General features: G+C 41.8%; 1 protein-coding gene across 1 annotated transcript in view; it reads left to right on the top strand.

The window, feature by feature from the left end:
• The first annotated feature begins 23,736 nt into the window (after positions 1 to 23,736).
• NPEPPS (aminopeptidase puromycin sensitive) overlaps positions 23,737 to 24,865 on the top strand; it is a 108,930-nt gene continuing 107,801 nt past the window's right edge. Inside the window, exon 1 of the mRNA XM_043904351.1 lies at positions 23,737 to 24,194. Within this exon, the coding sequence (XP_043760286.1) occupies positions 23,934 to 24,194 (261 nt within the window). The 5' untranslated portion in view covers positions 23,737 to 23,933. The remainder of the gene's footprint in view (positions 24,195 to 24,865) is intronic.

The following is a 24,865-nucleotide window of genomic DNA, read 5'->3' as shown; positions in this document are numbered from 1 at the left end:
CTACCGAATGTACAAGCTTCGCTCATCTCATGCTAGTAAGGTTTCACTCAAAATACTTCAAGCTAGGCTTCAGCAATAAGTGAACTGAGAACTTCCAGATGTACAAGCTGGGTTTAGAAAAGGCAGAGGAACCAAAGATCAAATTGCCAACATTTGCTAGAATCGTAGAGAAAGCAAGGGAGTTTCAGAAAAACATCTGCTTTATTGGCTACATGAAAGCGTTAGACTTTGTGGATCACAACAAACTATGAAAGATTCTTAAAGAGATGGGAATACCAGACCACCTTACCTGTCTCTGAGAAACCTATATGCAGGTTAAGCAACAACAGTTACAACCTTATGTTGAACAACTGACTGGTTCCAGATTGTGAAAGGACTACGTCATGGCTGTATATTGTCACCCTGTTTATTTAATATATAGAGAGTACATCATACAAAATACTGGGCTGGATGAATCACAAGTTTGAATCAAGACTGCTGGGAGAGTGGGAGAAGGCGAGGGTGGGATGTTTTGAGAGAACAGCATCGAAACATGTATATTATCTAGGGTGAAACAGATCACCAGCCCAGGCTGGATGCACGAGACAAGTGCTCAGGCCTGGTGCACTGGGAAGACCCAGAGGGATCGGGTGGAGAGGGAGGTGGGAGGGGGGATTGGGATGGGGAATACATGTAAATCCATGGCTGATTCATGTCAATGTATGACAAAAACCACTACAATATTGTAAAGTAATTAGCCTCCAACTAATAAAAATAAATGAAAAAAAAAAAAAAAAAGACTGCCGGGAGAAATATTAACAACCTCAGATATGCAGATGATACCACTCTAATGGCAGAAAGTGAAGAGGAACTAAAGAGCCTCTTGATGAGGTGTGAAAGAGGATAGTGAAAAACTGGCTTGAAACTCAACATCCAAAAAACTAAGATCATGGCAGCTGGTCCTGTCACTTCATGGCAAATAGAAGGGGGAAAAGTGGAAGCAATGACAGATTTTATTTTCTTGGGCTCCAAAATCACTGTGGACAGTGACTGCAGCCATGAAATTAAGAGACACTTGCTCCTTGGAAGAAAAGCTATGACAAACCTAGACAGCCTATAAAAAACAAAGACATCACTTTGCTGACAAAGGTTTGGATAGTTAAAGCTATCATTTTTCCAGTAGTTATGTACAGATGTGAGAGTTGGACCATAAAGAAGGTTGAGCAGTAAAGAATTGATGCTTTCGAATTGTGGTGCTGGAGAAGACTCTTCAGAGTCCCCTGGACTGCAAGGACATTAAACCATGTCAATCCTACAGAAAATCAACCCTGAATAAATATTAGAAGGACTGATGCAGAAGCTGAAGCTCCAGTACTGTGGCATCTGATGCAAAGAGCTGACTCATTGGAAATGACCCTGATGCTGGGAAAGACTGAAGGCAAAAGGAGTAGAGGGTGGCAGAGGATAAGATGGCATCACCGACTCAATGGACATGAATTTAGGTGGACTCCAGGAGATAGTGAAGGACAGGGAGGTCTGACGTGCTGCAGACCATGGAGTCACAGGGAATTGGACACAACTTAGTGACTGAACAACAATACAATGGTGAAGTCTCTCTTTTTATTGATATCAAATTTTTTAATCAATATCCTTTGAACTCAGTTGATAAGCTAGTTAAAAATCTATATAGATGTGATTATCCACCCACATTGCTTCAGGCTCATTTTCTTAGCCCTATCTACCTAACCCTTTACTACCTTGCTCTGATCTCTTCCTAGTCCATTATGCAAACCAGAACCACTCAGGCAGCACACAAGTACAGATCTGTTTGGGCCCCAGAAACACCAGCAGCTTTTAAAGGTATCGTCAGTGACTTCTCCATTTGCTAATTCCCCACCTGTTGTCATGCTGCGCTTCCCTCTGTGAAACTCTGCAGAGACTTTTGTCATTCCCAACTCTCATTACCCCCAGCACCCACTCCATACATGATGTCTCTGTTCTAGGATATAGACTCCAGCTTGGACTTCATCATTGCTCCTCCAGTTGGCTCTTGGCACTCTCTCTCTGCCTATGATAGAGCTCTTTTTTTATGTAGCTTGGCTGTTATTCCATAAATAATATGTATAACTTTGCCTCAATCTTTTTAATGACTACATAGTATTCCATTGCATAGATAGACGATGCTGATGGATACTTAGGGGGTTCCCAAAATTTTGGCGTTACAGAGAGGCCATGAGTCTGTTTGAAAGTACCAAGGTAGGATAAATACCTGAAAATAGAATGGAAGGATCAAAAGATACGTAGCTTTTAATTTTGATAGAGCTAAGTTACTCTCCAAGGAGTTGTACCATTTTACTTCAGTGGTAGTTTAGAGCTCAGCAACATAAACAATTTTGAATTAAGTATACCTGTTCTTAAAAGATGGGCATGGGTTTGGGTGGACTCCGGGAGTTGGTGATGAACAGGGAGGCCTGGCGTGCTGCGGTTCATGGGGTCGCATAGAGTCGGACACGACTGAGCGACTGAACTGAACTGAACTGAACTGAAAAGATATCTTGCTATTATACTATTGGAAATTTGAAATGGCTTTTAATTTTTCCCTTCTCTTTCGTTTCTCCTCCTTACTCTTCTGTTTGATTGCTCCCCCACCTGAACTCCAAATTCTTCTCACTCATTTGCACAAAGTCATTCCACTGCCTCCAGACCCTGATAATTAACTCTGCCCCAGCCCTGCATTTATACATACAAACCTCAGCATAGTAAACCTGCTTCCATCCAAAGGCATCATTCTTAGTAATAACAATATTGAGCATGTCCATGTATTAACTGATTTAATCAACCTTGTGATGCATGTACCATTGTTATCCCTACTTCATATGTGAGGAAATTGAGGTATAAAGAGGTTAAGTAGCTTGTCCAAGGTCACACAGTTTAAAAACTGCACAAACTATTTGAAGGTAGATAGCATGTCTCTAGAGATCACACTCTAAACCCCTACAGACAGATATCTCTCCTGAGAGATTAGTCTACTTAGGTTCTTATCAAATTCTAACCTTTCTTAGGGCTTCCTATGGTATAATTCAGACTCTGGTTTCTACCCTGATCCCTATCTAGCCCACAGCAGGTTCTATTAGTAGCTCTGCCCACAAACGTGTCTGGAAAAAATGAGTTTCAGAACTGCCTTATTTAGCCTGTGACAGAGGAAAAAGTGTGGGGTGGGATCACAGGCAAAGGGGACAACAGTCAAGCCCTCTCTCTCCCTCTGCAGAGGTGCGGACTCCCTGTTCTGTTCTCTGGGTGGTTCTTCCTAGACAGGAAGGGAGCAGTTGGCTTAGTCAGTTTAATTTTCCCTGGAACTCAGCACACTGAAATTCAGGAGTGCCTGAGGCCAACTTAGGCAAGTTCTTCTATTCAGTTAATATTCATTTGAGTCCCAACAATGAGCCAGACCCTGTGCAGTGTAAGGGTACAACATGAGTAAGTCACATACTCTGGAAGTGAAGATAAGCACTTCGATTACCAGTTACCTGCAACATGGTATCTCAAAAGTTAGAAACTTGAGTGCATTGTTTGGACTGGGAGAGGACAAGAGGAGAAAGGGAAAAGGGAAAGTATGGATAAAGTGCGTATCTCTGGTGTTTTAATTGTAAGGAAACAATCCAGATTAGGGAAAGTTAGAAATCATAACTCAGCTTCAGGAAGGATTTCTGGCAAGTACTTTGCAAGTACTGTAGGTCTTCAAATGCAGGTGAGGTCAAATACCTTGCCTGTTTATCTGTGGGTAGGAAGGTACGAGGGCAAATGCAAGTACTGTAGGTCTTCAAATGCAGGTGAGGTTAAATACCTTGCCTGTTTATCTGTGGGTAGGAAGGTACGAGGGCAAAGGGCAGTCAGGAGAAGTTCCAAGATCCATAATCGTGGGGGCAGGGAGATCTGTGAAATGCTAATTCCTACTTTTTCTTGGCAGCTTTTCTGGAAATTGTGATGACAGCTGGTGGTGGGAAAAATCACTGAAATCACCAGTGACCACAACCCTTTCCCTGCCTCTGAGTGACTGGCTATCATCTGAGCCATTCCAGTCGTTGACAGGCTGCTCTGGATCCTTTCTTTTCTTCCTCCCTCCCTCCTTCCATTCCTCCCTTGTTTCTTTTTTTCTCTCCCCCACCCCAACCACCACACAATTTGTGGGATCCAAGAGTCCTAACCATTGGACCACCAGGCAACCCCTCTTTCTTCTCTTCTTTTTTTTTTTTGCTTGTGGGACTTAGGTCCCTAACCAGGAATCAAACCCATGCTCTTGGTAGTGAAAGGATGGAGTCCTAACCACTGGACTGCCAGGGAATTCCCTCTTTCTTTTTCTTTCTTTCCTTACTTCTTTCTAGGTAGGAGGAAGGGAGGAATGAAACAAGAGATTTGTTTTCGTATGAGCAAATGAATAAGCAAGCCACCCTACATTAACTAGACAGCCTCTTGTAGGATAAAAAGGCCTGGCCAAGGGATTCAGTCAGCAGAGAGACCCAGTTTCTGGCTTCAGATCTTTGTGAGCCTTGGCCATTCACAACCTATCTGTACATCCACTTCTCATTTGTGCTGTGGGAATAATACATTTTTGTCTCTCAATGAGATTGCAAAAAAGGAAAGAAAGGAATAATAGATAATCATTTAAAGGCCTCAGGAAATAGTACTCAATTAGGGATATATTTTATTGTTTTTAATAATTTCTCAGATTGTTTCAGTAAAATAAAAAGGTCACGGTTGATATGCTATTTTATTAAATGGGTGCTGAGTGTTGCTGAGAGGGGCCTCTTTTGAGTAATTTCCTTTTCTTAATTGGGACAGAAATTCTGGCCATTGATAGAAACATAAAAGGGCCAAAATAGAACTTGACTGTTCTACAGCTTCTGGTTCTCAATAGACTTCCACTTAAGGATTTTGTTCTACAAAGCCAAGTCATTAAAACAGGGGCTAGTTCTAATGAAGAGCATACTTATGACGAAATATAGATACGCAGAAAGAAAGGAAAGGCAAGGAAAAAATCCACCAATGAACTACAAATGGTCATAAAATTTGGAAACGTGGGTGAATATACTTAACAAAAGATTTATGAATATGACAATACAAAACATGCTATGTTCAATAATATTACACAATATGTTCCTTACTAAGGATGCCTTGTTCAATGCCGTGGGCCAACCTGCCGTGCATGCTGTGCTAATGCTGTTCCTACCGTTCCTTGCGAATGAGTCTATGATGCCTTATCTCATATAATTTATCTCTGACTTTTTTTCGCTGAATAAACATACATATCCCAGAAGAAGTAATCAAGGGGGTTCAATCTGTAAAAATATAAACTATTCTCTATGTTTGCAGACTTTATGACTATCTTGTAGCTTCTACAGAGATGAACATAGAGAACAGATGCAAAGAGGATGGTAGAGTCTAGAGAAAGATAGAGGGTAAAAGTAGAAACACAGAGGGTGTGACCATGGAAACAAAACTGGGTGGGGGGGAATATCCCCATCTGGGCAGGGAACAGAGAGTGAAAGAGGCAGGGAGACACAGACAGAGATCCTTTGGAAAATAATGCAACATATCATGGGGACAGGACAGTGAGAAGGACAGAAAAGCAGGTCAGAAAGAAGTATTCTTTTTTTTTTAACTTTTTATCTTATATTGGAGTATAGACAACTAACAGTGTTGTGATAGTTCCAGGTGGATAGCAAAGGGACTCAGCCATATGTTTACATGCATCCATCCTCCCCCAAACTCTCCTCTCATCCAGGCTGCCACATGGGATTGACAAGAGTTCTGTGTTTTACACAGTAGGACCTTGTTGGTTATCCATTTTAAATATGTGCATGTGTGCGTGATGATCCCAAACTCCCTAACTCTCCCTTCCCCCCATCCTTCCCTCATGACAACCGTAAGTTCCTTCTCCAAATCTTTGAGTCTATTTCTGTTTTATAAATAATTTCATTTGTATCATTTCTCTTTAGATTCCACATAAAAAGAATGTCATATGATATTTCTCCTTCTCTGTCTGACTTACTTCACTCAGTATGGCAGTCAGTCTCTAGGGCCATCCATGTTGCTGCAGCTGGCATTATTTTGTCATTTTTATGGCTTCCCAGGTAGCGCCTATTGTTGCTCAGTCACTAAGTCATGTCCAACCCTTTGCGACCCCATGGAATGCAGCACACCAAGCTTCCCAGTCCTTCATCATCTCCCAGAGTTTGCTCAAATTCATGTCCATTAAGTCAGTGATGCTATTTAACCATCTCATCCTCTGTCGCCCCCTTCTCCTCTTCCCTTCAGTGTTTCCCAGCATCAGGGTCTTTTCCAATGAGTCAGTTCATCAGGTGGCCAAAGTATTGGAGCTTCAGTTTCAGCATCAGTCCTTCCAATGTATATTCAGGGTTGACTTCCTTTGAGATTGACTGGTTTGACTTCCTTGTTGTTCAGCTCTCAATAGTCTTCTCCAACACCACAGTTCAAAAGCATAAGATCTTCAGTGCTCAGCTTTTTTATGGTCCAACTCATACATCCATACGTGACTACTGAAAAAACCATAGCTTTGACTATAGGGACATTTTTCTTTCTTTTTTTAAAAAAAATTTTTTTTCCCAATTATTTTAATTAGTTGGAAGCTAAATACTTTACAATATTGTAGTGTTTTTTTGCCATACATTGACATGAATCAGCCATGGATTTACATGTGTTCCCCATCCTGAACCCCCCTCCCACCTCCCTCCCCATCCCATCCCTCTGGGTCATCCCAGTGCACCAGCCCCGAGCACTTGTCTCATGCATCCAACCTGGACTGGCAATCTGTTTCACACTTGATAATATACATATTTTTCCACAACGCAAAGAAAACACAGAATACACATGTGGTGCTAGTGGTAGAGAATCTGCCTGTCAATGCAGGAGACGTGGGTTCAATCCTTGGGTGGGGAAGACGCCCTGGAATAGGAAATGGCAACCCACTCTGAATTCTTGCGGAAAACTCCAGGACAGAGTAGCCCAAGGGGTTACAGTCCATGGGGCTGCAGAGAGTTGGACAGGACGGAGTGACTGAGCACACAGCACATGGCTGAGTAGCGTTTCATTCATCTTTATCCATTCATCTGCTGATGAACATTTAGGTTGTTTCCATGTCTTGGCTATTGTGAATACTGCTGCTATGTACAGTTCTCAATACTTAAATGAAACAGGTGATGGAAGCACATCTGCTCTTGCATGGACCAAGTTATGCACCATCTGTTAGGGAAGAACTAAATGGGAACTCAAGCCCTAGACTTGTCTTCTTCCAGGCATTCTTTGGCTAAATTACATCAACCCTAGAGTTTATGGAAAGAGATCACAGGAAGACTGAGTGTTGAGATGGAAGGGGTGCCTTTTCTGTCAGGTTGGCCTGGATCTGCCAGTAACTAGCCACTGCAGTCCCAGGCAACTCCGTCAATCAATGCATTTCTCAGTTTTGCAAAATGAGAATACCATGTGCTTCATGTGGTACGTGGAGGGATAGGTGAAAGAAATACATAGTATCAAGTGTCTAGCAATTCACCAAAGCAATTAAAGTGGCCAGTGTTAAAAGAAAAAAAAAAGTTCTTCCTAACTAGGAATCAAAGAAATGCAGATAAAGAACAATGGGATATCACTTTCACTTACTGAATTGACAAAGATTAAAAGAAAACAAACTTTACAGCCTGATGCTGGAGGGTGTGGAAGCAGATATTCTCATGTTTTGCTAAAAAGAATGTAAGTTGGCCGGGAAAAAAGAAAAAAAAAAAAAAAGAAAAAAAAAAAGAATGTAAGTTGGCACACTTCTGGAGGGGAGTTTGACAACCTGTATTAAGAGCGTTAAAAGTGTTGATGCTCTTTGATTCAGGGTTTCACTTCTAGATATTGAGCCTAAAGAAACAATGACATGTAGGAGGAAAAAGATATCTATATATCTATGAGTTGTTCACATATAGATAGTTTTAGATCTATCTATCTATCTATCTATATATATAAGAGTCTTAAAAGTGTTGATGCTCTTTGACTCAGGGTTTCACTTCTAGATATCGAGCCTAAAGAAACAATGACATGTAGGAGGAAAAAGATATCTATATATCTATGAGTTTGTTCTTTATATGACAGAAAAAATATCAGTATGAATTTTCACAACCTTTATCTCTCCCAGAGGCAAAAAGAGTGTTTTTCTACCAGACTGGTAAAATGAGGGTTGGGTCCTAGAGAAAATGCAATAGAGCTTCAACTTAATTTACATTGAAAAAGGCAGATATTTATAGGAAAATGAGAAGAATTTACTCAGAATGGTGTCAGGGAACAAACAGACATGGGGAAAAGAAGGAAAGGAATGGAAGAACCAGGAAAAGAGGAGTTAGTTGGGAGAAAGTTTCAAACAACTGTCCTCTGAATGAAGTATTAAGAGAAAGAAGAAGGCGAGAAGAGAGGACTTCAGTGAAATCTTCCTTTGGTTTTATCTGGAGAGTAAAAGATTTACTTCTCTTGGACTTCCTGGGTGGTGCAGTGGATAAGAATCTGCCTGCCAACACGGGAGATATAGGGGGTTCGATCTCTGGTCCGGGATTCCCCATGCCACGAAACAACTAGGCCTGTGTGTCACAACTACAGAGCCTGGGCCCTGAGCCCACGAACTGCAACTTCTGAAGCCCCCATGCCTAGAGCCTGTTGTCTGCAATAAGAGAAGCCGACACAATGAGAAACCTGTGCACTGCAAGGAAGAGTAACCCCCACCTACTGCAACTAGAAAAAGCCCATGTGCAGCAAGGGAGACCCAGTGCAGCCAAAAAAAAAAAAATTACTTTTTCTTTATTCTCATTTTCCTCCTCTTTTTGTTTGATTATTTTATTTTTAAATGCTGGGATGATGTTTCTTTAAAATCTTAGCTTGGGCTACCCATCTGCTTGGTTTTATATTGTTGTTCAGTTGCTCAGTCGTGTCCGACTCTTTGCGACCCCATGGACTGCAGCACACCAGGCATCCCTGTCCTTTACCATCTCCCGAAGCCAGCTCAAACTCATGTCCATTGAGTAGGTGATGCCATACAACCATCTCATCCCCTTCTCCTCCTGCCTTCTATCTTTCCCAACATCAGGATCTTTTCCTGAGTCAGTTCGTCTCATCAGGTGGCCAAAATATTGGAGCTTCAGCTTCAGCATCAATCCTTCCAATAAATATTCAGGGTTTATTTCCTTTAGGCTTAACTGGTTTGATCTCCTTGCAGTCCAAGGGACTCTCAAGAGACTTCTCCAACACCACAGTTCAAAACCATCAATTCTTCCGTGCTCAGCCTTCCTTCCGGTCCAACTCTCACATCCATATGTAATTATGGAAAAACTATAGCTTTGACTAGACGGACCTTTGTTGGCAAAGTAATATTCTGCTTTTTAATATTTTGTCTAGGTTTGTCACAGCTTTTCTTCCAAGGAGCAAGCGTCTTTTAATTTCATGGCTGCAGTCACCATCCGCAGTGATTTTGGAGCCCAAGAAAATAAAGTTTGTCACTGTTTCTACTGTTTCCCCATCTATTTGTCATGAAGTGATGTGACCGGATGCCATGATCTTAGTTTTCTGAATGTTGAGTTTTAAGCCAGCTTTTTCACTCTCCTCTTTCACTTTCATCAAGAGGCTCTTCAGTTCCTCTTTGCTTTCTGCCACTAGTGTAGTGTCATCTGCATATCTGAGGTTATTGATATTTCTCCCACAATCTTGATTCCAGCTTGTGCTTCATCCAGCCCAGCGTTTCTCATGATGTACTCTGCATATAAGTTAAATAAGCAGGGTGACAATATACAGCCTTCTATACTCTTTTCCCAATTTTGAACCAGTCCATTGTTCCATGTCCCATTCTTTTTTTTTTTCCCCAAGGTAAAAATCCTTTATTGGCAATAAGAAGAATAGAGTTTATAGGCTGGTGAAGGGAACTTGTCTAAGATTGGTTTGGTTTTGAGACGCAGAGGAGAAAGGGCTGAAGAGTGAGCAGCTGATCAGTAAGACAGTGGAGAAGAAAGTTTGTGTTATGAGAAGCCCTACATGCACCTCTACCCATTGGCTGCTGCTGCTGCTGCTAAGTCGCTTCAGTCGTGTCCGACTCTGTGGACCCCACAGACGGCAGCCCACCAGGCTCCCCCCTCCCTGGGATTCTCCAGGCAAGAACACTGGAGTGGGTTGCCATTTCCTTCTCCAATGCATGAAAATGAAAAGTGGAAGTGAAGTCGCTCAGTCGTGTTCAACTCTTAGCGACCCCATGGACTACGGCCTACCAGGCTCCTCCATCCATGGGATTTTCCAGGCAAGAGTACTGGAGTGGGGTGCCATTGCCTTCTCCTCCATGTCCCATTCTAACTGTTGCTTCTTGACCTGCATACAGATTTCTCAGGAGGCAGGTAAGGTGGTCTGGTATTCCCATCTCTTGAAGAATTTTCCACAGTTTTTTGTGATCCACACAGTCAAAGACTTTAGCATTTGGTTCTTTACCGATTGTATTTAAAACAGCAAACATAATTGGAAACACTTTAAATATCCAAGAATAGGAAATTAGTAAAATAAATTAACTAGTTTATAAGTTAATTAAATAAGTTAGCGTATATTTGTAGCCATTGTCATAATGGAGAATATTTAATAACATGAATATTTGAATGATATACTAAGTGAAATAGGTTATGATCCCAAAATGGTAAGTGTGTGTGTAAATGCATGTGTTGGTGTATCACTGGAAAAAATACAGGTGGTCAGTGTACTAATTATTAACAGTGATTTTGTTTAGAATTACTGATACTACTTTATTAATGCTCATCTAAAATTTCTGTATTCCCTACATTGATCAAGTAATCCTTTTATAATCTGAAACCTCCTTACAACAAACCTTATTTAAAAAAAATTTTTTTAAACATAGTTTTTAAAATAGCACAAGAACCATACAGCTTCTAGAAAAAAATACAGAAGAGAATCTTTGTAATTTGAAGAAGGAAAACATTTCTCAGCAGGACACAAAAAACACTAGCCATAAGAGAAAAAAATTGAAAAATTGGACTTCATCAAAATGACATCTCTAAGAAAATAAGTGGACAAATGACAGACTGGGAAAAATAGTAATCACTGTATATATATACTTGACCAATGATTCATATCCAGATAATTTATGGAGTGCCTATAAATTAACAGCAAAATGTTGAGCTACTCAATTAAAATATGGGCAAAAGACTTGAACAGATGTCTCACATAAAGAGAGATATAAATGGCCAATAAGGCATGAAAAGTGCTTGTAGCAAATGCTATGATATGCCACTCTGATTCTCCTTTGGAATGAAGGACTTATTCTTCAGCTGTTGGAGAGGCTGTCAGAAGACAGCCTTCAATCAGTCTGCTTCAGTGACTGCCTATGCTGAAGGGCACTGACTTGCCCAAGGGCACTGACTTGCCCAAGGTCACAGTGGCCATTAATATGGGGGCAGAGAAGTCCAGCCACTTGCCTAAACTCAGAACATTTTGTATTTTTTTGAGCGCATTTTCAGAGCTCTTGGTAAGGTCAGTTGAGGCCTCTGAGACTCCATTGTACAACAGCTCAACTTCTTCCCTTGTCCAATAATGCTGCTTTTTTCTTGCACAGAGGTTGAGCCCAAGTGCTCTCCCTGAAAAAACCTGCTGCTAATTAATCTCCCAATGAGTCTGCTTCCAAGGGAATTCAACCTGTGACAATGCTCAACACCAGTAACCATCAGGAAAATGCAAATGAAAACCATAAGGAGATATCAATTACATCCACTAGAAGCGCTAAAAAAAGACTGACAACACCACATGTCCATGAAGATGTGGAAAAAGTGGAACTTTCATATAGTGCTGGTGGGAGTGTAAAAAGGAACCACCACGTTGGAGAATTGTTTGGCAGTTTCTTACAAAATTAAACATATATTTAACCCATGATCCAGGAATTCCATTCTTAAGTACGTAGTCAAGAGAAATGAAGACATATATGTATAAGACTGTGTAAGAATCCTCGTAGGTAGCGTTAGTTATAATAGCCACAAACTGGAAATAATACAAATGTCATTTCAATAAGAGAAGGAATAAATAAGTTACAGTATCCTCCTACCATACTACTCAGCAATATGATGGAATGGAGTACTGATACACACAACGCATGCAAATCAGAAACATTATGTTGTATAAAGCCACACATCAGACATAAACACAAACGCACATAACACATACTAAATGATTTCACTGACATGAAGTACAGGAACAGGCCAAGAAAATCTATGGTGATAGGAATCAGGAAGTACTCAGGTTGCTAGGCTGAAGTGGGTGAAGTGGGGGCAGGAGTGGGGATTGACTGAAAATGCCATGAGGAAACTTTCTGGGGTGATGAAAATATTCTGTATCTTGTTTTGACTAGTAGTTACACAATGGTTACAATTGTCAATAGGCACTGACCTAAACATTTAAGATTTGTTCATTTTATTCATAAAAATTATATTTCAGTCAAGTTATACACATCCATGGGGCTTCTCAGGTGGCTCGGTGGTAAAGAACCCACCTGCAAATATAGGAGACACAGGAGACATGTTCGATCCCTGGGTTGGGAAGATCCCTTGGAGGAGGAAATGGCAACGCACTCCTGTATTCTTTCCTGGACCATCTGATGGACAGAGGAGCCTTATGGGCTACAGTCCATGGGGTCGCAAAGAGGCAGACCCAACTGAGTGACTGAGCAAGCACACATACACACACACACACAGTGAGTTCCTCTAGGCATTTAGTAAATGTTAAATAAACAAGTGAAGAGATGATTTTTCTAAAGAACCAAATTAATAATTATGGAAAAGATTTCTCTCCCTGGGTTATGGCAAAATGTGATTCTCTTGGGATATTCTTTGCTTTCAGCTCTGTGAATATTTATTATTCACAGTTGTTTTTTTCCCTCCTGCATTAAAATGGCTAAGCTTTGATCTCTCCCGAAGTGGCAGAATCGGGTCTATAATGTCTGCCTGAATCATTTGCAGGTGAGTGGAAATGTTAAAAGGATATTAAGATAGTAACAGTGGTGGGAGAAAGAAATAAAAAACCACCATTGGTTTCCCAGGATGGTAGATCAGCATTTGGCTGCTATTCCACATAATCTTGCCAACATCACTCTCAAAGCAATTTCTCTTACAAAATATGGCACAATCACCACCCTATTTTGAACATGGGTATTTAATCTCAGAAAAAGTATTTAAAGTATTTGAAATATTTGAAGAGACAAGTTGATTTTTATGGAGCCAGCTGATATCAACCTATGCTGTTTTCCACTAAAGTTAATACCCTGGGGAATATGAAAATTTGAAGACAGTCAGAGAATCCTTTTTAGGGGTTTCATAACCTAAAAAACTAAACATGACAGAATGCCAATGACTCTCAAGAGAAAGATATTTGCAAACACACAAAGCTACTTTTAAATTCCCTTTAATAAAATCAAATAGTTCAAAAGCCATTGGCTGCCATCTTCAAAATCTGAAAGCAGACTACTGGTGAGGTTGCCAGATTTAGCAAATAAAAATCTAGAATCAAATCTTCAATTAAATTTGAATTTCAGATAAACAATAGTTTTCTAGTATAAGTGTTCCTCCCAAATATTGCATATTTTAGTGTTAGCAGCTCCCATGAAATTTTTAAAACATATTTGTACTAAAAAACAACTTTAAAAACTTATTGTTTATCTGAAGATCAAATTTAAATAGCCGTCCTGTACTTTATCTGGCAATCCTAGTATTTGGGAAAGCTACTTGGCCTACTCTGCAGAACAGGAGCCCTCCCTCACCCCTTGCCACCCCCCTCCCACCTGCCAATCTGGCTGATAAGAATATATACCTTGAGAATTACTGCATGGAATTACAAAGTTAGCAATGGTCACGATGGGGCTTATCCGGGGGCTCAGCAGTAAAGAATTCGCTTGCAATTCTGCAGGAGATGCAGGTTTGATCCTTGGGTTGGGAAGATCCCCTGGAGAAGGAAATGACAACCCACTCCAGTATTCTTGCCTGGGAAATCTCATGAACAGAGGAAACTGGAGGGCTAGAGTCCATGGGGTTGCAAGGAGTCAGACATGACTTAGTGACCAAACAACAACAATGGTCATGATAAAAGAAAAAGAACTGAAAGTTTCTTCTGCTCCACAGATTCCTACACTCATTCACACAAAAAGTACTGTGAAAAATATTTAGATGTATCCCTATTATTTAGAGTGGTAATGGATTAGTTGTACTAAGTAAAGAGTATACTTCAGTTGGATCTCTAGAGTTTGTTTGTATGGGGCTGAGAGCCTAGGATTAACCACATGGATTTATGAACCTAGAGAACTTGTTTCTCTTGTTAGATTTGCTAGTCCTGAGGAATGAACAAACCTGATTTTGTAAAGCACCTGGAAGACTTCAAATTTGCTGCATGAAAATATTTTTTTTCTAATAAGATTATTCCCCCCACTTCTTTCACTAAAGGATTACTGGCATTGTTCTACTTCACAGGGCTTGTTACTATGGCAGATCTCCCTGTGTCAGATCTCATCCTCTTTAATGGAGGCTGGAGTACCAGTACTCCAGAGGTAGGCTGAAAACAGCAACATTGTTCTGAGTCTGCTTTGAATGCTGGTGGAGGGAGCATTCTTCTTAGCATTAGCTGATGCTCTGTGGTGCGGGATTCTATTACCTTCATTTGAGCTGCCTGGTTATTCTAGCAATCAGATCTTTGTCTTCTTCCTATTACCTGGCCTTGACACCAGCTATCATGTGCCCTCTTTGCCTTGACTCCCAGGCCCACAATTCTTCTTTCATTTTCTTTAAACTCAAATGCCAGAATTTTGGAATTTCTAGGACATTTACATGGCTATGACAACAGCCATGAAGAATATTTGAAAACAGGACTGTCCAGTAAAATCTAGGGCATGTAGTCAGTCCTCCTAATATTTCAGCACTTGTCCTCTGACAGTTACCTATGATGGCATGGATATTTGGAAAGGAGACAGGACCAGGAATCAGAAATTCTCTTCATGGCTTTTTTTGCAGTTAATTTGGGGCAAATTACTCCCCCAAATTAACTGCAAAAATCTCTCTCTGTAACTTTCTGATCCTTTTTATTTGAAATCCCTTATAAAAACAATAAAAAAGAACAAAGCAAAAGGAGCCTGTTTTGAATTTACTGTGCCTATCCTTAAAATTTAAGTTTGAATCCTAGTGTTTATAATACAGCATATTGGGCTTGTCTGTCCCTTTACCAAGAGGGTGGGGAAAGTCAGAGAAAACTAAGATCTTAAAGATTTTACCATTTAATTTTAATTTCTTGTTTAGGAGTATAAAACAAGTGTCAGCTTTCAGGACTGCAATTTGTAAACTTCAAGTCTGAACCCAACCTGGACAGACCTGCAGTATTCTAACTCCCAGAAAAAATAAAGAAGTGAAGTGAAGTTAAGTCGCTCAGTTGTGTCCGACTCTTTGCGACACCATGGACTGTAGCCTACCAGGATCCTCAGTCCATGGGATTTTCCAGGCAAGAATACTGGAGTGGGTTGCCATTTCCAAAGGGGCTTATAAACCAAAGTGATTTACCCTGTCAAACAGTAAGGATAGCACTATTGGTAAAATAGCAACTCCTTTTCCTCTCCTCTACCTTTTCCTTTGATCCTGTCAGCCTCCCCTCTACATGATATCCTCTTAAACTGAGATAAGATAGTAATGAATCACTTTAGTAAAAGCACATAGGGTCAAACAAAGCTGTTATATTTTGGCATCACTTGGCACTGAGACATATCAGAACAGGACAGAAAGAGTTCAGGGCTTCCTGACGTAGAGTTCCTAAGACTGTGTTCCCACTAAGTAGCTAATCTAGGTTTGGGGCAAAAAAATATATATACATACATATATGTGTATATATATATACACACACACATTGTTCCCAGGACTTCCCTGGTGGTCCAGCAGTTAAGAATCCGCCTTGTACTGCAGGGAATGTGGATTCAGTCTCTGGTTGGGGAACTAAGATCCCACATGCTAGGGAGCAATTAAGCCTATAACCTGATGCAGTCAAATATATATATATCTTGAATGTCTGAATTGTGCCTTTTTGCCTAAAGAGTTTTGTCAATTTATTTTTTTTCGGCCTGCCCTAATTTCTGATGTCAGGTCCCCACGGTATCTGTGCTCTGCCTCCTTCTCAGTGAATGTATGTTTTATACAGTGTGATCGCACTTTGAACTAAAATAGACCATATCTAGAAATCTGCTGGTATGGTTTCCCAAGGACCAAAGAATATGAATAGTCTGAATTGCTTTTTGTCTCTGTGGCTTCTTTTTGAGTCAATCCACAATACAGAGATGATACCCTCTAAATTTTATTTTGGAAAAAACAGGCACCAGATCTCAAAGGCTAGCCTCCATATTCCAAGACTATTTTCCTAGAATAATGTAGAACATCTGCAAATGAAAGGGGACTAGATGCCTACCTTTCAATCTGTCTTCCCCTCTGGCATTATTATTTTATTCATTTTTTATTGAGGACAAGATAACTTTCAGTTCAGTCCTGTGCATAAGCAGACCACAAGCTGATTTCTAGCTCCCCCTACACTTTTTAAGTGTTTATTTATCTTGACTCCAATGCAAATTCTGTAGGGAGCCTGGCAGCAGCTGATTTTCATCCTCAGTTATTTAAAATGTGGCTAAAATTTCAAAGGCAGGTTGGCAGGCCTTAATGTTTTGAGTGTCTTTTCTTCACCCCACCCTTAACCTAGGGTTGGACATAGGTGAGATTATTCTCTTTGAGGTAAGGGGTCAAGACTTAAGGGAGGACTAATTCTGATGTAAATTCTTCTTGTCAGGGATTTAAAAAACAAATAGAAATTGAGCCAAGGGTGGAGAAACTGAGGCTATCTGACTGTTGCTAAATTGCCGAGACAATGCTCCTGGCTGCTTCACTGGTCTAGTTCAATCTGAGCCCTCACTTATTTTTTTGGGATTTGAAGTCAAGGCAACACCATTGCTAAGTTAGTTCTAGCATGCCAGCTCCAGAACACTGTAACCTTTAAAGACTTGTGATTTCACGGGAAATGTTGTAGCAGCATTCCAGGGACCCACGCGTCAGACAGATATATGCATTCTTCCCTGCAGCAGAGGGCGTTGGCCTTATTTTCTAATTCACGTTCTGCAAGAGTTGGGTGACTGACCCTTCATAAGAGGACAGGGCCAAACAGGCTCATCTCAACTTGAAGATCATCAACAAAGGGCCTGTGTTTAGTCACGTAGTTGCCCAGTCAGTTAGGATTGGTAAATAATCCTGGACTGGTGTTAGTGAAAAAAGACGCAGAAGTACTGGGAAAGGGAAAAAAAAGAGGGGAGGTGCTAGAAAGGAAGTAAGAAAGGTAGAGGTGGAAATACATGACTTTTTCAACTTCCTGATGGAAAGATACCAAGAGAAACAAAACTCATTCCAACTCTGAGAGTCTTTCTTTGGCCATATTTGGATGTATATAATGTCATATTGCCATCCTCAAATAAATAAAGGAATGAATACATACAGACACACATACATATATCACCTGTTATGTGTCATTATTATCCACATTTTAAATAAAGCATATGGAATTAATCTACTTCTCTTTCATGAAGAACACAGGATAGGTAGGCAACATTCTATCTACTCCCCAACGGTCATTCCAACAGCCATTTTAAGTTACAGAAAAGAGTGAAAGCTGGGATCTCATGGCATCAGTTACCTATGGATTGCTCTCCAACTTTTTGTTTCCCTGGTTTTTGGAACCCCTTCACCATCTTCCGCAGGTAAGACTCACCTTAGTGGAACTAGAGTTACAAGTTCAAAACTGACATTGAAGTCTATAATTTCTAAGTTAGTGAAACTAAATGGTTACAATAATGCTTTGCTTTCATGTAATGTGGGGAATATTTGGGATCCGTAACCCAACTCCTTTATATTCTCTTTGCTGTGAAACATCTCTTTCAATGACTTACATTTGCCCTATATAGTTGACCCTTGAACAGCAGAGATTAGGGTCACTGACTACTCCCTCCAGTCAAAAAAATCTGTCTATTAATATAACTTTATAGTCAGTCCCTTGCATCTGAGGATTCAGTCAACCACAGATCATGCAGTCCTATAGTTTGTATTAATTGAAAAAAAAAAACCCCAAGTATAAGTGGACTAGCATAGTTCAAACCTGGGTTGTCCAGGGGCCAACTGTATATCCTTTTATTCCAACTCATGCTATGAAGATCATTCTGATATTAAGAACATGACAGATTTTTTTTTAAAGAAATTCTCAAACCACAAGTGAACATAATACTTTTCTTTGAGAAAAGTATGCATTCTGCACTTATCTGCTTTAAGGCCTTTATTATCAGTTAAAGAGAGAAGCCAAGAAATCTGTTGGAAGTGCTGCTAATGATCTTGAGATATATTGCCTTTTCCATTCTTTCTGAAGCCCCATTGGAGGGAAATTAATTTCTGAGAGTCTTAAACTTCATTTAAGTTATCCCAGAGAAGACTGTCTGGAACATATGTCAGATCTTTAGTCTTTTTATGGGAACTATATGCTATCTTCCATTCCTCTATCCCAGAAGGCCTGGGTTCAGTCTTGACTTGCTGCATTGAAACCTCTGGGTCATGGGACTAGGGATGAGGCCAAGTAAGGTTCTCCCCTTTATCCCCAGCAGGGTCACAATTACTGTTGCCATGAAGTCCATTAGCCCTGGTAGGTTTTTTGTTTTGCTTTTCAAAAATCATTCCTGTGATTTTATAAAAGAAGGTTGCCTCTAAACTTAGGTTCACATAGTTTCTCTGTGGAGCACACAACACAAAGGGTTTTTTTAACCCTTCAATACAAAGGGTAAAGTATTATCTCTTGGTCAACTGGTTAGTCGGGTCAATAACAATTGAGATGTACTCTGTGCAGGGCTCAGTCCTGACAGTTACAGAATAAGAAGTCAAGCTCTTGCTGGTAGTACATCTTAAAAAGATATGTATATGAGACAAATTAAAATGACAGAACAAGTACAAATAAATCAGCAAAAGCCAGTACTTGAGAGACGATGATGGAAAATGGGTTACAGCTGGGTGGAGGTAGTCAATGAGGACTTTCTGGAAGAGGTGAGTTTTGAAGGAAGGGAGGGGCATGCGTTTGCCAAGAAGGATGAGGAGGTCTTTCCAAGCAATAATGTGTGAGCAATGGTAAAGAAGAGAGTGAGCAAGCTCTAAGAACCAAGTGATAAACAGGTTAGCTTGCTAAGACTGGAGAATCTGTGTTAAAGGGTAAAGAGAAACAAGTCTGAGAAAATGGTAGAGAAACAAGTCTGAGAAAATGGTAAGGACGGCTCATGGAGTCTTTTTTTTTTTTTTCTGGTTTGTACAAATACTTTTATTTTTTTATTTTTTATTTTCATTTATTTTTATTAGTTGGAGGCTAATTACTTCACAACATTGCAGTGGGTTTTGTCATACATTGACATGAATCAGCCATGGAGTTACATGTATTCCCCATCCCGATCCCCCCTCCCACCTCCCTCTCCACCCTATTCCTCTGGGTCTTCCCAGTGCACCAGGCCCGAGCACTTGTCTCAGGCATCCCACCTGGGCTGGTGATCTGTTTCACTATAGATAATATTCATGCTGTTCTCTCGAAACATCCCACCCTCGCCTTCTCCCACAGAGTCCAAAAGTCTGTTCTGTACATCTGTGTCTCTTTTTCTGTTTTGCATATAGGGTTATCATTACCATCTTTCTAAATTCCATTTATATGTGTTAGTATGCTGTAATGTTCTTTATCTTTCTGGCTTACTTCACTCTGTATAATGGGCTCCAGTTTCATCCATCTCATTAGAACTGATTCAAATGAATTCTTTTTAACGGCTGAGTAATATTCCATGGTGTATACGTACCACAGCTTCCTTATCCATTCATCTGCTGATGGGCATCTAGGTTGCTTCCATGTCCTGGCTATTATAAACAGTGCTGCAATGAACATAGGGGTGCACGTGTCTCTTTCAGATCTGGTTTCCTCAGTGTGTATGCCCAGAAGTGGAATTGCTGGGTCATATGGCAGTTCTAGTTCCAGTTTTTTAAGAAATCTCCACACTGTTCTTCATGGAGAGTCTTAAATGGTTATATATTAAATTTGCTTTAACAGAAAAAGGGAGCCTCATGGGTTCCTGCATAATGAAATTAACTTTTAAAGAAGTTGAGGTACAGATCAGTTCAGTCACTCAGTTGTGTCCAACTCTTTGCGACCCCATGGACTGCAGCAGGCCAGGCTTCCTGTCCATCACCAGCTCCCGGAGCTTGCTCAAACTCATGTTCATTGAATTGGTGATGCCATCCAACCATCTTATCCTCTGTTGTCCCCTTCTCATGCCTTTGATCTTTCCCAGCATCAGGGTCTTTCCCAGTGAGTCAGCTCTTCCCATCAGGTGGTCAAAGTATTGGAGTTTCAGCTTCAGCATCAGTCCTTCCAATGAAGATTCAGGACTGATTTCCTTTAGGATTGACTGGTTTGATCTTGCAGCCCAAGGGACTCTCAAGAGTCTCATCCAAAACCACAGTTCAAAAGCATCAATTCTTCAGTGCTCAGCTTTCCTTATGGTCCAACTCTCACATCCATATATAACTAAATCCACAGCTTTAACTAGATGGACCTTGGTCGGCAAAGTAATGTCTCTGCTTTTTAATATGCTGTCTAGGTTTGTCATAGCTTTTCTTCCAAGAAGCAAGTGTCTTTTAATTTCATGGCTGCAGTCACCATCTGCAGTGATTTTGCAGCCCAAGAAAATAGTCTGTCACTGTTACCATTGTTTCCCCATCTATTTCCCATGAAGTTATGGGACTGGATGCCATGATCTTAGTTTTCTGAGTGTTGAGTTTTAAGCCAGCTTTTCCACTTGCCTCTTTCACTTTCATCAAGGGGCTCTTTAGTTCCTCTTCACTTCTGCCATAAGGGTGGTGTCATCTGATGTCTGAGGTTATTAATATTTCTCTCAGCAATCTTGATTCCAGCTTGTGCTTCTTTCAGCTCGGCATTTTGAATGATGTACTCTACATATAACTTAAATAAGCAGGATGACAATACACAGCCTTGATGTACTCCTTTCCCAATTTAGAACCAGTCCATTGCTCCATGTCCAGTTCTAACTGTTGCTTCTTGACATGCATACAGATTTCTTAGGAGGCAGGTAAGGTGGTTTGGTATCCCCATCTCTTGAAGAATTTTCCAGTTTGTTGTGATCCACACAGTCAAAGACTTCAGCGTAGTCAATGAAGCAGAAGTTTTTCTTGAATTTGCTTGCTTTTTCTATGATCCAATGGATGTTGGCAATCTGATCTCTGGTTCCTCTGCCTTTTCTAAACCCAGCTTGAACATCTGGAATTTCTCAGTTCACATTCTGTTGAGGCTTAGCTTGGAGAATTTTGAGCTAGGCTAGTTCAAAATTACTTTGCTAGAGTGTGAGATAATGCTATTGTGTGGTAGTTTGAATGTTCTTTGGCATTGCCTTTCTTTGCGATTGGAATGAAAACGGATCTTTTCCAGTCCTGTGGCCACTGCTGAGTTTTCCAAATTTGCTGGCATATTGAGGGCAACACTTGAAAAGCATCATCTTTTAGGATTTGAAATAGCTCAGCTGGAATTCCATCACCTCTACTAGCTTTGCTCATAGTGATGCTTCCTAAGGCCCACTTGACTTCGCACCCTAGGATGTCTGGCTCTAGGTGAGTGATTACACCTTCGTGGTTATCTGGGTAGTTAAGATCTTTTTTGTATAGTTCTGGAGAATTAGGAAATAGGGAAGCTGCAACAAAATTTTCCAGGAGGGAAAAAATAATGGCTGAGTCTTAATGCTGGCTCTGCCATTTACTAGCTGTACTACCTTCGGCAAGTCACTAAATCTCTGTGTGTCTGTTTTCTCATCTGTAAAATGGGGATAATGGTGTCGACCTAAAAGAATTGTTGAATGAATTAAATGAATTAATACATGTAAAGTGTTTAGTAAGCACTCAATACATTATTATTAGATTAACAAATTATATATAGTTATGACCAAAAATGGTCAAAGAAATGCATCCGTGCAACAAAAGGCCCCATCTCACATCTTAGTTTGAAAGGATTGCAGCTTTTCAATCTGTCCTAAAAGGTTTGTAGGATTCAGAGGATAGCAGGACAGGCCTAGAGTCCAAGATGGTGCTGATCAATATATTGATAATAGCTACTAGTCACATGTGACTGTTAAGCACTCAGAATGTGCCAAGTCAGAATTGAGACATGCTGTAAATGTAAAATATACACTGGATTTCAAATCCTTATTATGGAAAAAAGTTGCATATATACACATATATATACTATATGCATATATATATGTATATATATATGCATATATATATACATATATATATATATTTGGCTGCGAAGCTTTTGGGATCTCAGTTTCTCCAACCAGGATTGAATCTAGGCCATGGCAGTGAAAGGAATCCTAACCATCAGGTCACCATGGAACTCTCCCGCTAATATTTTTATATTGGTTACATGGTGAAATGATAATATTTTGCATATACTGGTTTAAATAAGATGTATCAATTTCACCTTTTTCTTGTTTTTGATGTGGCTATTAGAAAATTTAAAGTTAGTTAGCTAGGTTGCATTATATTTCTATTGGACAATGCTGGTTCAGTACAGTCTTCAGCACTGAGTTTTGACAGTTAAGGGGTGCTATATAAGAAGGTTCTATAAAGGAACAGGGGGATAGATAAAATCTCCTCATCCTTTACACTTTAAAACATATTTAAATATATACACATTTATGTATAACATATATTTATATTAAAAAATATATGCCTCAATTTGTGAGATGGCTATAAAACTGAGGGAGCCACAGCTAATTTACCTTTAAAGAGGCCACAATTGGTAAAAGGTCTTTTATGACTATAATTTTTTTGGCCGCATTGCAGGGCTTTGGCATCTCAGTTCATCCACCACGGATAGAACCCAGACCCTGGCAGTGAGAGCACAGAATCCTAGCCACTGGACAGTAAGGGAATTCCCAGGTCTTTTATTTATTTTTTAAAAGTAGAAACAAAGATGAAACCAGAAAGAAAGTGAAACATATCTTATTTTTTAACATGAAATCAGGAAAACAAAACTTCTAACTTTTGAAAGCACTTGCTCAAAGGTCCAAATCTTACTTATTTTAGTGACCTGGATTATTAAAAGATTATCTGACAAAATTTTTCATATCATCCCTTGAAGTTACACTGAAAATAACAGGAATAATTACGGCCAAAAAGACTCCAGTCAGGGCTTTCTGTTGATCTGGAGCTAAAAATCTAGGCTGGGATTTTGTTCTGAATTGGTATTTTAACATTTTGCACTGACCAACTGCATGGGTTTCTACTCCAAAGACAGCCCGGGGGTGGAGGTGGGGGGTTGAGGGGAATGTGGGGGGCGTGGGGGTGTAATAAGGGAGCCCTCACACCTCTTCTCTGCTTCTCAAACCCTTCCGGGCTTCTTCCGTCTCCGGTAGGAGCCCGCTGTCCGCGCTGCGCGGACAGGTGCAGCGCCAGCAGCCCCCTCCCGCCTCCAAGGCTCGCTCGCTAACCTGCATCCTCCCGCCCAGCCGGCCGCGCCCTCGCCGCTCCCTCCCCTGCCTCGGCGCGTGCGCGCACACCGGCGGAGGCGCGCCCGCCCCGCGGGGCCGCGCACGCAGCTGCTGCCGCCACCGCCTCCCCTCCCTGCTGGCCCTCCTCCCCTTCCCTCCCCTCCGCCCCCTTCCCCGTAGGCAGCCGGCCCGCCAGCCCGCCCGCCCGCACTGCCTCCCTCCTGGCCCCTGGCGCTCGGGCTGGGTCTCTCCCCCGCCCCCAGACTCCCCTGGTCGCTCTCCTCAGGCGGTCGCCGGCGCTCGGTGGATGTGGCTGGCAGCCGCCGCCCCCTCCATTGCTCGCCGCCTGCTCTTCCTCGGCCCTCCGCCTCCTCCCCTCCTCCTTCTCCTCCTCAGCCGCTCCTCTCGCCGCCGCCGCCGCCTCCACAGCCTGGGCCTCGCCGCGATGCCGGAGAAGAGGCCCTTCGAGCGGCTGCCTGCCGACGTCTCCCCCATCAACTACAGCCTCTGCCTCAAGCCCGACTTGCTGGACTTCACCTTCGAGGGCAAGCTGGAGGCCTCCGCCCAGGTACGGCGACCCTCGGGTGCCGGGGGCGAGCTGCCGGGCAAGCAGTTAGGCCGCGCCCGCGGGCTGGGCTGGGGGCCCGACCGGGCGGGCGGGCCTGGGCGCTGCGGACCTGGGGCTGGGGAGGCCGGCTCGGGGACGGGCGCGCCCCTCTGGGGCGGCCGCTGGGCGCCCGGTCTATGTGCTCTGCCCTGCTGGGTTAGGGCCCGGGCCGCGCGCCTCTGGGGCCAGCACACCTGTGTGGGGCCTCCCCCAGACCCTGGCCCTTCCGGGCTTGGTCGTGGTCTGGTAGAGGCTGGAGGGTGTTGGGGAGGCCAGAGGGGTCATCGGAGTCCATGCTCAGCCTTTTCCGTCGTTCTCCCTACGCCCCACGGAGGACACTTTGGAAGGGGCAGTCATCTGGGACTCCGGCTGCCGCGCGTTAGAGAGGAGGGGATTCTAGAAGGGGGAAGAGAGTGAGAAGGAGAATGTTAATCCCGTGCAGCCTAGCCGAGTTCTCCCCGCCTGCTCCGGCCCAGGGGCAGGGTTTCTAAGATGATCCGCCCCCTCCCCCTTCCCCTCTAGTGACAGTGCAGCAGTGACTTTGTTCTCTCCTAACCTCTAGAGAAGCTGAAGGAGGACCCCTGTCTCCGCTTTTCCTCCCATCTTCCTAGCTTTGCAGCCCTTGAAGCAGG

Source organism: Cervus elaphus, chromosome 5, assembly GCF_910594005.1.
Source record: "Cervus elaphus chromosome 5, mCerEla1.1, whole genome shotgun sequence".
Classification (NCBI taxonomy): domain Eukaryota; kingdom Metazoa; phylum Chordata; class Mammalia; order Artiodactyla; family Cervidae; genus Cervus; species Cervus elaphus.
The sequence above is the reverse complement of the archived record's forward strand: the minus strand, read 5'-3'. Positions and strand labels throughout refer to the sequence as shown.